We start from the raw sequence: 17,595 nt of genomic DNA on the forward strand, positions 1-17,595 counted from the left end.
TAGATAACATCATGTTCTCAAAGAGTATATTAATAAATGAGTATGAGTGTGTACAGTGTGTACTGCCGCAAAGGTGGAGTCACGGTAAGTTCCGATGCATCTGTTTTATGCATTATCAAAAAGTCGCCCACTCCCACACAGCCGTCTGTGTCGTTTGAAGTCGTGAGTCAAAGCACATTTAGAAAACAGCTTCTGTATTTCTCCTGGTCCATCATGTGCTACCTTTTACCACTTCTCTTCTGGAAATAATAGGAATTAACTCAGTTCTTTCAGACGTATTAGTATGATATTGTTACTGCCAAAGCAAAAAATGTGATATTGCCTCGTAAAATTGAAATGATCAGCAGGGAAAAGGACAGACAATGGGAACAAATAAAATGTATTGTCTGGTACTACCATACCCATAGCCTCCCTCACATCTATCTCTCTCTCTCCCCCGCTCTCTTTCTCTTTTCCCTTCCCCTTCGTGGCAATTTCTTTGATGCACAATTTGAAGCGATCACAGCTATTACAGGGGGCAATGCAAGAACAGTGCTTCAGATAACAAAGGAGTGGTGTGAGTTGTGCCTTAAGGGACGGCGACTCATCACTTAATGGTGGATGATCTCAGACACAGCTATCTAAAACGCATTCCTCCACAGACAGAGGACTCCATGATGGGGCACTTTAAAAAGATTAGAGAATCACTTCTCTATCACAGGCAGGCTTACACTCCTTCAGATCAGCTGCTAATATCATTTGCCTGTGAGGACTTTTCCTACACAATCTCTCAGGCTCTCATATAATACCTGACCAATGCCACAACAATCAAAACAGTTGCTTGGGTGATTAGCAAGGGTGCCGTTCAGTGTTTCCAAGTTGTATGTATTCAATGAGGTGTGGCTTTCAAACATGCTGTAAGACAGACAGCTTGGCTTCTTACTTCAGTCATGCGAGATAAACTTGTTGGGTCATGTCTTTTTCAGTTATTGCAACACTTGGTAATCCTGTCTGATGATAACATGAGCAATCATTTAATTGAACCCTAAATACTTTGATTCTTATTTCCCCCCTGATCAATGTTTGGCCTAAATTGACACATTGAAAAAACAAGGAAAGAAATACTGTACACATGTATTCTCTATAAACAGTTACAGAAATAGTCATTTAATAGCACATGTAATGTTATGGTACCATATATTTGTGAAGGGTTGGCACAGGAAGTAATCTATTTGCGGATTCTATATATAGTAAATAGATGCAGAAATAAACAGACATGATCCCCAAAATTACAACAGTTTTCATACAGGCACACATACAGTATGTTAAACAGTTCAATCACATGAAAACTAACCACCATTTTTAGGAAAACCCTTAGGAAAATGTCAATCAGCTTTGATTCGTGACTATGCAGTATTAGCTCTATAGACTACCAGGTGATATGTGCAGCCCAACAAACGTAACGATTGTGATGTCCCCCTGTGTATGATTATAATAATGAATGGTATATCTATATATTATACATATTATATATCATATATTTGATATTTATCATCAATTATATGGTTGCATCCATGTACAGTTCCTGCCAAGTTAAAAAGGACATTGTAACGTGCACGTGTTAATCATTAATCAAAACATAATCAACATTTCCCCCCACTCCTCCAATATATTCCATTAGTACTGCTTTATCTCAAGCTGAGCTTTATGCATCTATTCTACAAACCATCCTATGAACTTATCTGAAACCATCGAATGCACTTCACAAGTTCTTTCAGACTAGTTCTATTTTTACACCATGTGGGGAAAAAAATTAAGCAAAACGTTACATATCGCATTACATCATTAGGTGCATTGATCTGTCAAAGCAAGGGTAAATGCTGCATCATTTATAGAGAGAGAGGTTAAGTTTAACAGCACAAGGCAACAGAAAATTGATGTTTTTCCCCAGTACAAGTCACTAACCACACCTCTTTCTACCTATCAAGCCTTTCAACCAAACATATATTTGACCTCCTTGACAAAGAACAACTCTCTGAAATACTCCACAAAGACTAGACCAGACCAGTTACAGCCTCTGTCCCTCAACGAACTTGCTCTTTACCACCATCCCTTCAATAGTGCGATCAGATGATCAAAAATGATGTATCTAACAAATCAAAAGTTGATTTCCAGATTATTCTGGGGGGACGTTTCCTTTTTATTTGGTCTTCTCTGGTTCTGTTTGTACTCCTGCATCTGACTGGCGTTTCCCCTGCAAGGAAAGGAAAGTTTTTTTTCACTTATCAATGTAGAACGTTATATGAGAATCTACATTTGACTTTTCTCACATGACTTTTCCGTAAGCAATATCTCTCGACATTTCATTGTAAAGAATGGCTCACAGTCATAATAAGTTGCTGAGGCCATCTAGTGGTGGCACATTTGATTAAGAGCGGAATTGCCAATTCAGCCCACCAGGTTTTTGAAGAACAAGTGGATGGAGTTCCTCTTCTCCAGCCTCTTAGGGAGGATGGGGGAATTGTCCCCACCCTCGGTGGGTCCTGATGCTGGCTTGCTGTCCACAGCAGGGATCTCTGGGGCCTTTGGTTCTTCCTTGGCCACACTTGGGCCAGCTATTGCGTCTGCAGCTGGTGCTGGGGCTTCCTTTTTGGGCTCAGAAGCCTGATTAAATTACGACAAATAATCAAAAGATAAATTTCTGAGTGTAATTTGTATCATGTAATGTTAATCGTAAAGCCATTCCTCGATCAAAAGCTGTATCATGACGTTGCCTCCTTTCTCTCACCAGGTAAAGCTGAGCCCACACATTAATACATTAACTAGCACAATACAAGAGCACAATTGACGCAATGAAATAACGACTAGATTAATGGGAGCATTGTTCTGGTTGGTAAATATATAATTTATAGAAATTAGAAATGGAAAAACTATCACTAGTCTAACCAGCTGTTTTTGGATCATGTGTATTCAACAGATATTAATTGATCTACCAGATAATGTACATTATTTGTGCAGGGTATTTCAATATGGTAGTACCAGCATAAGCTGAACTCAGTGAGATCACTCTTGTTAATTTCACACTGGCTGTCAGGAATGGTCATTTACCCCTTTGAAAGGTTTCTTGAGGAGTCGGACTCCACTTGTTGAAGCCGTCTGGACTTTTGAAGCCATTTGGTTTAGCAGGTCCTCAAATTCACACCATTCCGTTATTGTTCATCACATTTGCACATTTTCCTGTCTTTCCAAAATAACTAGCATGTGTAGTTCCCGTTGAGAACCAAAGTGGGATGTAAAGTCAAATATTTGCCTTACCTTGGGCTTGAAAAAAGAAAAGGAGGCTTTGGCTACAGCCGGTTTCTTCCCCTCTTTCGGTGCAGGTGCCGGTGGTGGTTCTGGTTTGGCAGAGGCCTCCAGAGTAGCCGTCTTTGAGGCGTCTATCTCCTATATCGAAACAGCAAAAGAGAAAAATGTTGTTATGAGCCCTTCTCAGGAATAAGGTGTGTATAAAAGGCACAAAAAACCCTAATCAGCCACCTGGAAGAACCAGAAAAGAACCCACCAAACAGAGAAGAAAGAAGAAAGACAGGGGATGAAACTCTGGAACCAAAACTGGTACTGTAAAAGAGATGTGATGTACTTTGCCCCTGAGGGGCACCCTATTGATGAGACCAATTATAACTGATAGTGTGAATACCAAATTCGACCATGCAACCCGACCGAAAGAGAAAAAGACGGCACGGGGTGGATAGAGTATGCCAAGAGAGTTCTCCACTTCTACCTGTACAGCAACAACTGGCTGTGGCTCCACTGCTTCCACTGTCTGTGGAGGGCAGAATGATGTTGATCTGAACATGTGCCGTATAACACACTATCTAGGCTTTATACTGAATGGGCAACATGGCAAGGCACAGGTAGGTTTGTAAAAGCACAGTTCACCACACAAATAAATACACATTACACATTCGCACACACACAGTCGGGATTGGAAAACAGAGTCATTCAGTTTCTGAAATCCATATTCGGTCTGCTGTTATATACGTTGTTACTTTGGGCTCAAATGACTGAATTAGATCTGGTTGGATTTCTGATGTTGTGGGATACTGTTAATGTTCACGGATGATGAATGAATGCAGACCTAAGCCCATTCTCCACAAGCCATGCCTCAGTCTAGCTGATTGCGGCGCTATCGTAGGTGTGTTTACTCCACATTGAGAAAAACATCAGCAATGAAACTCCATGAAATGTCACAATACGTCACTTGAAGTATGAAGATAGGTCTACATTTACACGAATGCTCTGAGGGACTGCTCTGTTTGGTCTCTGTACTGATGCTCCGCACAAGAGAAAAGGCAGCAGTCTGTATGATATAGCTAGTAGATAGTGTACCCACAAGATGCAATGATTTTAATACAGTTATATGAAATGATGGATGTCACAGTGAGCTTAACTCTGTTAGTTTCAAAATGGCTGAATGTTGTATTGTCATTTACCACTGCAGGAGGCTTGGCAGGTGCACTGGCTCCACTTGTTGATTTAACCTTGATTTTAGACTTGAGGCCTAGCAATGCCTCAAATTCAGATCAAACTGTTACAATCTGACACAGACATTCATACATTATATTATTCTCTTTTACAGAAAGATCAATTTGCCAAAGAATCCTTTTAAGTGCCTTACAGTGCCTGTATTGGCTTACCTTTCTGCTGAAAAGTCTGCTGAACGGGCTGTCAGATTTCGACTTGGTGGCCTCTGGTTCTTTGGCAGCATCCTTTGGTTCTTTTTTTGGTGCGTTTGTCACAGGTTGGGCTGCTATTTCTGCTTTAACCTCCATCTTAGGTGGTGCTGGGGCTGGAGGTGGGGGTGGTGGGAATGACATTCCTCCTTTGGCTGCTGCTGGAGCATCCACTACTTGTGCAGCCTATTCGAGCAAGAGGCACAATGGAAAAGGAAGCAAAATAGGAACAGTTGATCACCGAGGTCACAAAACATGATTTATGTATTTATTTATTTATGCATTCATTCAGTACTCACTGTAGTTGTTGCTGTTGGTTTGGCCTCTTTCTGTGACTGTTTTGTGACAACAACAAACAATAGTTAGTGCTGGTAATAAGGAGAATAATCACCATTCTGTTTCTGCTAAGAGATCATGTACCTTCTGTCTAAACAGGTCGATTAGAGGACCTGAAGAGGCATCTTTTGCAACTAATCTGTCGTGGACAGACTACGTAAACAATCGATCTCCTGAACAAATTAAGCAAGGTTTTAGTTCTGGTTTAACCAAGGTTATTTGCAACAGGCTCCACAGCTGGGTAAGACGCCCCTTGGCCTGCACAGCTATTCTCAGCTGTGGCCTTCAACAGAAGATGGATGCCAGTCATGGCAGACTGCTGACACAACTAAATACTTGTTTAATAAGGCTCAAGAATCATTGGTCTGTTTAACTCAGCCTTGTATTTGACATTTTTGGTATTCAATATGATGAATTTATGCTTTTTTTCTGCGGCATTCAATAACAGTTACAATCACAGTCATCCAAAAGCCTCTCACTGTAGGTTAATATGTTGCAACTGTAACTGCAAGTGTAGATGTTAACGACGGCCATGTTGAGTGAGGCCTCATGTTACCAAAGGGATGAAAAGTGGTAAGAGTGAGATGTGTTTCACTTGTTATTTTTTCACCTTTGTTGGTGTAAGCAATGAGAAAGATGTTCTCTTTCTGCTGAAGGTAAAGTAAGGCAAGAAAAGCGGCCCTTATTATTTTAGATGACTTTACCAAAGGGAAATAATTGTATAGCATTAAATATACACTGAACAAAAATATAAACGCAACATGTAAAGTGTTGGTCCCATGTTTCATTAGATGAAATTAAAGATCCCAGAAATGTTCCATACACACAAAAAGCTTATTTATCTGAGATTTTTTGCACAAAAATTTGTTGGCATCTCTGTTAGTGAGCATTTCTCCTTTGCCAAGATAATCCATCCACCTGATAGTTGCGGCAAATCAAGAAGCAGATTAAACAGCATGATCATTACACAGGTGCATCTTGTACTGGGGACAATTAAAGCCCAATCTAAAAAATGTCACACAACACAACGGCACAGATGCAATTGGCATACTACTGTAGGAATGTCCACCAGAGCTGTTGACAGATCATTTTATGTTAATTTCTCTACCATAAGCCACCTCCAACGTTGATTTAGAGAATTTGGCAGTACGTTGAACCAGCTTCACAACCACAGACCACCTGTATGGCGTCGTGTGGGCGAGCGGTTTGCTGATGTCAACATTGTGAACTGAGTGCCCCATGGCGGAGTTGGGGCTATGGTATGGGCAGGCATAATACAATTGCATATCGATGGCAATTTGAATGCACAAAAAGGAGAATAACAAAGTGCTGGGGCTATGTTAACTCTTTATGAGCGAGATCTCTGACAGCACTATCACGTCTAAAATATACTTTGATTTTATTTAGTTGATTAGGAGCAAAATCAAGCATTACAGGCCAAATGTTTTGCTATTCAGAGGCATATTTATGAATCTTATGAATCTTCCTTTTCAATACCAAATAAATGATGGTTCTTCAAGAGTGTTCGTAGTGGTTTTACAATAAATTTTTACAAAGTCTTGAAATAATTTGGCAAAGGTTACAGATTTATGAAGCAATGTCACTCATTTACATGAACTAATTTGAAATGTACTATAAAACAACCATTAGGCAATCACATATTTTGTGCATATCTATTCTATGAACCTTACTATTAAAACAACTCTTCAATTTTTTTAAACAACACAAATCCTCTTTAAACATCCACAAAAGGCCTATTGAGAGGCCCATTTTAAGGTATCTGTGACCAACAGATGCACATCTGTATTCCAAGTAATGTAAAATCCATAGATAAGGGCCTAATTTATTCATTTCAATTGACTGATTTCCTCATATGGACTGTAGTTCAGTAAAATCAAAATCAATTGTTGCATGTTGCCTTTAAATATTTTTTGTTCAGTATAGAATACAGCATACTATACTGTAGGATCTCTGTGCATAATTGTATCTGTATTGAATGTGATTCAGTGCTTTTGCATAATGTATTATGTTTCAAATAAAAATACATGCTTACTTGGTCTTTCGTAACATCAGGGGTGGCAGTTCCTTGCTTGTTTTTTTTGGTAGGAGTCACCTTGGTAAAACACAGACATATATATATATATATTGAGTCACGAGTGTCTGCGTACAATCTTGGAAGTCAGTCAAAATTGTGAGCTACCCGTTGTTTCCTATGAAAAGATCTAGCACTTAAGTGTATGTTGATGTTTAATTTCTTTCTTTCAAATGAAATGCAATGCATACAGAAGATAACAGCAATGTTTATTTGGATGAGAGAGTTACTGTCACAGGGTACAGTGAAATGACTATTTTCCTAAATGTCTTTAAGTTAGTCATATAGCCATTGACGTCTACGGTTGTCCAACTGATGGCACACAAAGAAGCCCTTGGCAAAGCACATACAGTACATGCTCTCTCATTGTGACAGCCATTGTGCTCTGGAGATGGCGTAGGCCTTCCCTCGCTCTATCTTCATGCATTTCAACTTCCAATGGCACAGGCCTCCCTTGTGAGCTCACACGTTTGGCTGAACAAAAGACCACCACATTCCCGCATGTTCAAAGGATTTGATTAGCATGGCGCTGGGGCTATGTTCACTCTATATGGAGGCATAATTCTAAAAGAAGGCATGATGAAGAGAAACGACAATAGCTGCCTGTGTAATCATTCCTTCAAGATGTGGTCTCTCTTTCTTAGAGACACCCTCATTGCCCTTAGGCTGACGCTACACATATTTATCACACACAATGAGCGAGATCACTGACAGCACTCTGCAGTCTAAAACACAATGGCATCACTGATGGAGCCCGCGTTCTCATTTAGTTGATTCGGAGCATAATCAAGCATTACAGGCCAAACGTTTTGCTATTTAAAAAACATATTTGGAATTCTGATAGCATTATACGAATCTTCCTTTTCAATACAAAATAAATTATGGTTCTTCAATTAGTGTTCGTCGTGGTTTCACAATGGATTTTTTTTTTTACAAAGGCTTGAAATATTTTGGCAAAGGTTACAGATTTATGAGGCAAGGTCACTCATTTACACAAACTCCTTTTAAATGTATTATAAAAACAACCATTAGGCAATCACATATTTTGTGCATATCTATTCACTTATGGACGTTACCATTAAAACAACTCTTCAATTCTTTAAACAACACAAATCAAAATCAATTTAATTTTTTTTTTACTTACTAGTGTTTTAAAGAAGTTCATAACTGGATTATCTTCTGTTTGACTCTCACCCTCTTGGTTTTCCTCGAGGTGACTGCTTTCCTCGCCAATTCCGGGGCCTTTGACCTCCTCTGCCTCTGGACTAGGTTTGGGAGGCTTCACTGAAGTCTCTGTGTCCTCCTTTACCTCATCAAGTGGCTCCTATAGACAACCACAAATAATTATCCCTCAGAAATGTGAATGTGTTGGAGCACTGGAGCTGATGTGCAAGCAATGAGTCTGTTCGATGCAGCATTGAGATCGGAGCACAATTCCAACCATGCCTCTGCCTACTTGGGGCACGATCAACAATCACCCTTTTATTATAGCCTGTCCCCCCACACCCCCCCACACACACACTCATTGATATTCAGCAATGTTGGAGACTTCTGTCTCTCTCTTTTCTCTGAGAAATGACAGCAAACTCAAATATCTTGTTTTGTGGTATTCTAAGAAAACCCTCCATTCTTATCCAACAATATATACATATCATTGAATATGTAATATTAGTAGTAATATGACTTAGTTTAAATGAAACAATGCGCCTTCATTATCTGGGCTTCACTCCAGTCATTGAACAAGACTATCTACTCAACAGGAACATGAGTTGACTCTATCTAATATGTCAACACATCCCACCCTCTTAACATAAACTCCCAAGACAGATGTATACATTAGGAAAATATTCAATGAGAATAATTGAATTTGAATGTAAGTTTCACGTGCACTAGCACAGTGAAATGCCTTACTTGCTTGCTCTTTCCCGACAATGCAGTAGTACTATAAAAAAGAAATACAAAAAGTCAAGTAGAACAAAAAAACACATATGAGAAATAGAAATAACACAAGAAAGTGGATAAGCTATATACAGGGTCACTTCCTGGGTCAGTGCAAATACAATTTTTACAATGTCCAGGGATACTGGAGTGGTACGGTTAGATGTGTATAGGATTAAGGTGACTACGCATCAGGATTTAGGCTAAACAGTGTAGCAGCAGCGCATATGATGATGGCATGTGTGTGTGTGTGTGTGTGTGTGTGTGTGTGTGTGTGTGTGTGTGTGTGTGTGTGTGTGTGTGTGTGTGTGTGTGTGTGTGTGTGTGTGTGTTTGTGTGTGTGTGTGTGTGTGTGTGTGTGTGTGTGTGTGTGTGTGTGTGTGTGTGTGTGTGTGTGTGTGTGTGTGTGTGTGTGTGTGTGTGTGTGTGTGTGTGTAGAGTTTGCATAGAGACTAGAGAATAGAGAAAAAAATCTATAAAATAGAAGGGTCAATGCAGATAGTCCATGTAGCCATTTGTTTTTAGCTACGTATCAGTCTTATGGCTTGGGTATAGAAGCTGTTCAGGAGACTTTTGGTGTCGGACTTGATTCTCCAGTACCGCTTGCCGTGAGGAAGCAGAGAGAATGTTTATGTACATCGGGCAGATACACAGCAAACTCTGCAGTGTTAAATGTAACACTGGTCCAGTTTATATATGGGTCTACACTTGTCAGTGTTAAACTAACACAATGCTTAGTGTAAAGCCTGACTTGCATATTTCCCAGAGTGCATTGCTTTTCAAGTGAATTATAGAGCTACCACACATGACTGTATTTTTTAGTGACAGGCATGGTTGTTGTAATAATCCATTTTCATTCCTGTGGCCTTCACCAAGTGAGATCCTGATTGAATATGTTAGCATTAAAATGTAATTCTTTAACACGATACAACAAGTATTTAATAAGGCCTTATTTTGAGGGCCTAGTTTGACCCTAGTACAGTGGCCTTGAACTCAAGATTTTCAGGCCTGCAATACACATTATGATGGCTTGCAAAAGTGATTTGTAATTCCTATTGCACTCCAGCAAGAGATATATTTTATTTTACATGTATGTTTTAGTCATTTAGCAGACGCTCTTATCCAGAGCGATTTACAGGTGCAATTAGGATCAAGTGCCTTGCTCAAGGACACATCGACTGATTTGGGATTCATGTATGGGGTTCATGTACAGGGAAAAATGTATGTTATTTAAATTTGAGTAGAATAAGATATGATAGATAACAATTTAACAAATCAACATGCAATAGAGCATGCTGGGAAATATGATAATGATGGGCATGGTTTTTGCTGAATACTGGTTATTAACACCAACACTGGGGTTAATTTACACCAATGAGTGTTAATTTAAAACATACAGAGTTCATTTAATAACACCTGAATGAACACTATAAATGTTACACTGAAAAATCAACACCAGGTAACACTGAACAATTTACTGTGTACAAGTAAAACATTTACACGATTAATTGAAAAATAAACCAGACTTTGAATGAGACTTTTAAACATTTTAATTGCAAAGATCATAGGTAAGATAAAATATACTGAACACAACAAAAATATAAAGCCCAACATGCAACAATTTCAAAGATTTTACTGTTACAGTTCATATAAGGAAATCAGTCAATTGAAATAAATGAACTAGGCCCTAATCTATGGATTTCATGACTAGGAATACAGATATGCATCTTTTGGTCACAGATACCTTTAAAAAAAGGTATGCGTATGGATTGGAAACCAGTCAGTATCTGGTGTGGGCATCATTTGCCTCACACATCTCCTTCGCATGGAGTTTATCTGGCTATTGATTGTGGTCTGTGGAATGTTGTTGATCCAGAGCATCCCAAGCATGCTCAATGGGTTACATTTCTGGTGAATATGCAGGCCATAGAAGAACTGGAAGATTTGCAGATTTCAGGAATTGTGTACAGCTCCTTGCGCATTATCATGCTGGAACATGAGGTGATGGTGGCAGATGAATGGCATGACATGGCGCCCAGGATTTCATCTCTGTGCATAGAAATTTCCATCAATGAAATACAATTGTGTTCGTTGTCCGTAGTTTATCCCTGCCCATACCATAACCCCACCGCCACCATGGGACATTCTGTTCAAAACGTTGACAAGAGCAAGAGCAAACCACCACATGACAAGAGCAAACCACCACATGATGCCATACACCCTGTCTGCCATTTGCCCTGTACAGTTGAAACCAGGATTCATCGGTGAAGAGCACACTTCTCCAGCGTGCCAGTGGCCATCGAATGTGAGCATTTTCCCACTGAAGTCGGTTACGATGCCGAACTGCAGTCAGGTCAAGACCCTGAGGAGGACGACGAGACCCGGGGGAGAACGACAAGCACGCAGATGAGCTTCCCCGAGACGGTTTCTGTGCAGACAGTTTGTTCAGCAATACTTTTGTTGTGCAAACCCACAGTTTCATCAGCTGTGGCGGATCTCAGATGATCCTGCAGGTGAAGAAGCCAGATGTGGAGGTCCTGGGCTGGCGTGGTTACACGTGGTCTGCGGTTGAGAGGCCGGTTGGATGTACTGTCAAATTCTCAAAAACAACGTTGGAGAATGCTTACGGTGGAGAAATGAACATTCAATTCTCTGACAACAGCTCTGGTGGACATTCCTGCAGTCAAAATGATAATTGCTCGCTCCCTCAAAACATGAGACATCTGTGGCATTGTGTTGTGTGACAAATCTGCACATTTTAGAGTGGCCTTTAATTGTCGCCAGCACAACATGCATCTGTGTAATGATCATGATGTTTAATCAGCTTCTTGATATGCCACACCTGTCTGGTGGATGGATTATCTTGGCATAGGAGAAATGCTCACTTACAGGGATGTAAACAAAACATACCATAGCCCCAACGCCGCCATGGGGCACTCTGTTCACAATGTTGACATCAGCAAACCACTCGCCCACACAATGCCGTACAGGTGGTCTGCGGTTGCGAGTACTGCCAAATTCTCTAAACAAATTTGTGCACAAAATCTGAGAGAAATAAGCTTTTTGGGCATTTGGAACATTTCTGGGATCTTTTATTTCAGCTCATGAAACATGGGACCAACACTTTACATGTTGAGTTTATATTTTTGTTCAGTATAATAAACCATACAATCATATAACCATGTCAGATTAGTAAAACAATTATAATACTAGTACTGCAATCAGTCTCCTTTTGTAGTTATTCACAGTGTCAAATAATTTATTCACGGAATCTAGATTCCTTGAAGAGGATCCTGCTCCTCAGCTGTAAATTACTCCATATCCAATGCTGTTTCAGTGGAAGTCTCATCCTCGCATTTCAAATCCCCTCTCTGCCTCAGACTGACCTGAATTGTAATGTTAATGGTGCCGCAGCCCTCTGCAGACATCTCAGTACAGACACGGACAGGGCTATATACTGATTCTTTAATGATTTTCATACATGCGGATTGCAGCTGGCCGAGCAACCTCGATGATGAGTCGCTTGTTTCTTTCCCTTCATCGTTCTTCTTGTTTTTCTCAGTCGTCTCTTTAGCACTGGGGCTAGATTCAAGTTCTTCTGACTCTATAGCAGTTACATCTTCAAGAACATCTTCAATTTCTTCCAGCTCTTCTAGTTCTTCAGCGATTGCTGAGTATATAGCAGCTTCATTTTCAAGAACATCTGAAATTTCTTCCAGCTCTTCTAGTTCTGCAGCAATTGCTGAGTATATAGCAGCTTCATTTTCAAGAGCATCTGCAATTTCTCCCAGCTCTTCTTTGGGTATGGGGCTCTTCTCCACAATTGTATCCTCTGTGGGTTCTTCACCAAAGACCGGTTCTGTGGTTTCCTCTTCAGGTGGGCTGACACTTTCCTCTGTAGGCTGCTCTTCAGTGGTTACTGGCTGCCCGTCAGAGCTTTCAGTGGTGATTTGAATGCTGTCTGCCGTAAGAAAATCCAGCAGTGATGAAAGTTCAGACTCTGCCTCCGGAAATGAGAATCTGACTGCCAGTTGTTTTGGAAACAAATGTGCAGCCATCAAGACTTCGCTTGCCTCCTTTGAATCAACAAGAATTTTTGTTAGATTTGTAATGTGTTTTGTAAAACACTGGAAAGTGAAGAATGACGTGTTGATGTTCTCACAACAGATGCAATAAAATTGTAAGTTAATGTTACCAATTCAAAGTACAACTCACTTTACAGTGGCTATATCCGTAGTTAACTACATTGGAATAACCAAAATCATTTAGATGTAGATATATGAACATCTCAAGTTAGGAGTTGATGATCATTAATCAATGATCACTACACTGAGTAAAGTTGAAATGGAACATATTCCAACCCAATTTGAAGGCTACTGGTTAGATACTTACAGCGTGGATCCCATCGGTCACCGTTACAGAGACTTCCGGGGAACTCTTACTCTCCTCCACAGTTTTCTCCTTTATGGGCTCCTCCTTTTCAGGGGCTGGATCAGGGTTGAGTTGAGGTGTAGCTTTCTTCTTGAAGAGGTTGTCAAATACGTTCACTCTTTCTTTTGAACTCTCCTTGGGCTCCTTCTTTTGGTGTTTTGGTTCCGGTTCTGGTATGGTTTTCGTCTTAGCAGTCTCTGCTTCCGCTTCTGGAACATTCTCAATGACAGGCTCCTGTTCCACCACCACAGGCGCACAACCACTGCCGTTAGCCTCCACTATACCTGGCTCTTTAGCGGGAGGCCGTGAGGAAGGCTGACTGTTCTGCTCCACAGCTGCTTCACTGGTATCTGCAAGACATAGGTTACTTGGTGTGACAGGAAATAGAAAGTTATTTGCTATGATTCATTGTTTGTACATAAGCATCAGGTTGGTCATACCTGGCTATGATCGATCTATCGGATGTCTGGCAACATATCATTTTGAAGAAAATGGGAGTATGTGTGGTAAATAGCATGCAACTTCACCAAATGTGTTTTCTATTGATACTACCCTTATGACTGATCAATGCAGTGCTAAGGTCATTACCCTAAATGCAATGCGAGCAAAACCTTCCCTTGCTCTGAGACATATAGACTAGTCGTGTGAAACAAACACAACCTGTCTTAGAAACAGTGGCTTTAGTGTCTCACTTGCTGATATCAAATAATATTTTTGGGGGTGCTTATATTTGTCCTGTCACACACAGGTGTGTAATGGACGTATGTTGCTTCGTATCCCAACTCCCTCTGAGCAATTAGGTTTAAGTGCCTTGCTCAAGGGCACAGCGACAGATTTTTTACCTTGTCAGCTCCGATATTCGAACTAGCACCTTTGGGTTACTGGCCCAACACTCTACCCTCGAGGTTACCTGCCACCCCTTAACGACCAATATCAATATTATCGCGTTTGGAGAAAATATATATGGACTTGGCCTGAAAATCCTTGTACCTGACTGTTGATCCAGTGAGACAATATACACATAGATAGATCAAACATCTGTTCATCCTCTATATTCAAGGCTACGCCTAGAGTTAACATTGAACACCACCCAGTAGCACTGACAGACTGCTGTATTTACAGAGAATTAAGAGAGACTTGTAAAATTGATCCAGACTAATCCAACAATTCAAGATTGATTACAAGTGACATACTGTCACTGTCATATCATCCCATTGGAGCTGTAAATGAATAACTAGCATTATAGACCGAGGTGTTGCAACCAGTTGGGCCCAAAGTTTAGGGTATTGATCATGGGGTAACAATCAGGTGACAACAGGATAAATGGCTACCAAACCACTCAAAGCCATAAATTGGTGGATGTAATAATGGCCTTGTGTACTGGGCACTTACCACTATTCTCCAGGCCATCGTACAAGATGCTTACAGCATGGCTATTCACTTCTCCTTCCAGGTGCTTGTCCAGAGCCTGCTCGGACTAGAAGAAGAAGGATTGTTGATATCAGTTTCTCTTGCCATCATTGTTTTCATTATTTTCAGCACATCACTTTCATCATTACTCAATTTTGTACGGAACATCAATTATATAGTTTAAGATGTATGTGTACTTGTAATATTCCTACTAAATTACTGTCTGTATCTTTAAACTGCTAACATTAGACAGTAAACACTTCCAGGGGTGGACTGGGACCAGAAACCTGCCATTGTTAAAACACTGTTCCATTTCTTCCCCTTGAGGTCCCAACACCAACCCACTTTTTCCTCCAAACCACCACACTGGCCCATTATTAGCCAGATCATCATTTTGCTCAAATTAAACTTAAGTTAGACAGGCCCACTAGGCAAAAAATGGACCAGCTCATCTGGTATTTGCCCATGCCTATTCTAGCCTTCTTGCCCCTGTATTCCAACATTCAAAGTAAGACAAGCATGCTGTAAAGTTAGGCTTTTCTCATCAATACCTCGTCTTTGGTATGTCCTTTGTTTTTGGAATGCTCATTGCCCATCTTGATCACAGACGAAACCCTTCAGAAGAAACTGTTTGTCAGTGTTTGTGCATTTGTTCCTACGGTTAATGCTGTGATGAGATACTCCATTCTTGCATCAAAATACTATACAGTAGCTTCCAAATAGCTTCCAACAACAGCGTGAGATGAATTCAAATGTGACGATGTATACCAATAAAATAGGCTACTCATCTTGAATAAATGAAATAACATTTGAAGCAAAGCTAATAGATACAACATAAGAAGAATTGCATACTGTATGTTCACATGAAATGGCCATAGAGAAGCAACAATGAACCAATGACAATCGAAACAAAGCTAAAAGTATTTGAGGCTAGGTCTTACCTTTTTGCCAACTCCTTTGGTGAGTTTACTACAGTCTCTCTGTAGTATTCCAGCTACTGCTGGGAGCAAATTGGAGATTGACTTACTGCTTTGCAAACTGCTAAACTAAGTATATATAGATAAGAGTTTAGCCCTGTTCTTAAAGGGGTGGAGCTATCTCTTACTAATAAAAAAAAGGGACCTATTTGAATGCCAAACACACAACTACAGCAATAACACTCTGTCGACTGCCAGAGCATCTCTGATGCTCATGAATTCTGTTCAAATGAGAACATGATGATAAGCTTTGCTTTATCAGACAGATTTTGATGACATTGCTGGAAACCTCAAAGAGCCCATTAGAAACTGCAGAGTGTGGTAAACTCATGACTAATGGGTTAGGATACAACAGGATGTGAACGTAGGATATGTGAAACCATTGGAAGCATTGCTTGTTTGCTTGGCGGGGCAGTAGTCCAAATAACTGACACATGCTAACTACTTACTTTCACATTAAGCTGTTATACAGCTTAAACACATCTTTCTTTGACAGTGTTTTATTTACAGTACTGGATTCAGTTGCTTCATATGACAGAAAGAATAGTTCATGACCAAAATGATCATGAACAAAACAAGTTTAAAATAAACCATCAATTAAATGACAGCATACCACCAAAGAAGTAAAGTTGTTTTTCTTATTTGGCCTGAAAGCTGGATTCATTTTAAGATCATTGACATAACATAACATTATACACTACATGACCAAAAGTATGTGAACACCTGCTCAACAAACATCTCATTCCAAAATCGTGGGCATTTATATGGTGTTGGTCCCCCCCCTTTGCTGCTATAACAGCCTCCACTCTTCTGGGAAGGATTTCCACTAGAATGTTGGAACATTGCTGTCTGGACTTGCTTCCATTCAGCCATAAGAGCATTAGTGAGGTTGGGCACTGATGTTGGGTGATTAGGCCTGGCTCGCAGTTGGCATTCCAATTTATCCCAAAGGTGTTCGATGGAGTTGAGGTCAGGGCTCTGTGCAGGCCTGTCAAGCTCTTCCACATTCATCTCGACAAGTCATTTCCGGATGGATCTTGCTTTGTGCACGGGGGCATTGTCATGCTGAAACAGGAAAGGGCCTTCCCCAAACTGTTGCCACAAAGTTGGAAGCACAGAATCGTATAGAATGTCATTGTATGCTGTAATGTTAAGATTTCCCTTCACTAAAACTAAAGGGTCTAGCCCGAACCATGAAAAACAGCCCCAGACACATTATTCCTCCTCCACCAAACTTTATAGTTGGCACTAGGCATTCGGGCAGGTAGCGTTCTCTTGGCATCCGCTAAACACAGATTCATCCCTTCGGATTGCCAGATGGTGAAGTGTGATTCATCACTCCAAAGAAAGCGCTTCCAGTGCTCCAGAGTCCAATGGCGGCGAGCTTGCCACCACTCCAGCCGAACCTTGGCATGGTGATGTTAGGCTTCTGTGTGGCTGCTCGGCCATGGAAACTCATTTCATGAAGCTCCCGACAAAGAGTTATTGTGCCGACATTGCTTCGAGAAGTAGTTTGGAACTCGGTAGTGGGTTTTGTACTCGGTGGTCCCGTTCTGTGTCGACATTGTTGCTCCTAGATGTTTCCACTCCACAATAATAGCACTTACAGTTGACCGGGGCAGCTCTAGCAGGGCTGAAATTTTACAAACTGACTTGTTGGAAAGGTGGCATCCAATGACGAAGCCACATTGAAAGTCAC

The 17,595-nt window shown here is 40.5% G+C and overlaps 1 protein-coding gene across 6 annotated transcripts; it reads right to left on the reverse strand.

Moving 5' to 3' along the window:
- Positions 1-1,116: 1,116 nt before the first annotated feature.
- Positions 1,117-16,135, reverse strand: LOC109869506 (RAD51-associated protein 1). 6 transcript variants are annotated; one of them, XM_020459695.2, is made up of 13 exons: positions 15,861-15,990; positions 15,471-15,534; positions 14,902-14,986; positions 13,471-13,859; positions 8,285-8,464; positions 7,102-7,161; positions 5,012-5,047; positions 4,677-4,898; positions 4,473-4,550; positions 3,295-3,423; positions 3,088-3,168; positions 2,437-2,643; positions 1,117-2,233 (listed from the first exon to the last, which is right to left on the reverse strand). In XM_020459695.2, the coding sequence occupies exons 2-13, from the start codon at positions 15,513-15,515 to the stop codon at positions 2,180-2,182; spliced, it is 1,566 nt and encodes a 521-aa protein (XP_020315284.2). In that variant the 5' UTR covers positions 15,516-15,534; positions 15,861-15,990; the 3' UTR covers positions 1,117-2,179. The 6 variants fall into 6 exon arrangements, with proteins under 6 accessions (XP_020315284.2, XP_020315285.2, XP_020315286.2 ...); XM_020459696.2 differs by lacking the exon at positions 4,473-4,550; XM_020459697.2 differs by lacking the exon at positions 3,088-3,168.
- Positions 16,136-17,595: the final 1,460 nt, after the last annotated feature.

The sequence above is a fragment of the Oncorhynchus kisutch genome, linkage group LG24, assembly GCF_002021735.2.
Source record: "Oncorhynchus kisutch isolate 150728-3 linkage group LG24, Okis_V2, whole genome shotgun sequence".
Taxonomy (NCBI): Eukaryota; Metazoa; Chordata; class Actinopteri; order Salmoniformes; family Salmonidae; genus Oncorhynchus; species Oncorhynchus kisutch.

Bases quoted from the DNA above. Each gene is read 5' to 3' on its own strand.
- LOC109869506 (XM_020459695.2), bottom strand. From the start codon at position 15,515: ATGGGCAATGAGCATTCCAAAAACAAAGGACATACCAAAGACGAG. The intron at 14,987-15,470 runs GTATTGATGAGA...TTCTTCTTCTAG, and splicing joins AAGGACATACCAAAGACGAG to TCCGAGCAGGCTCTGGACAA. The intron at 7,162-8,284 runs GTAAGTAAAAAA...TGTTTTACCAAG, and splicing joins TGAACTTCTTTAAAACACTA to GTGACTCCTACCAAAAAAAA.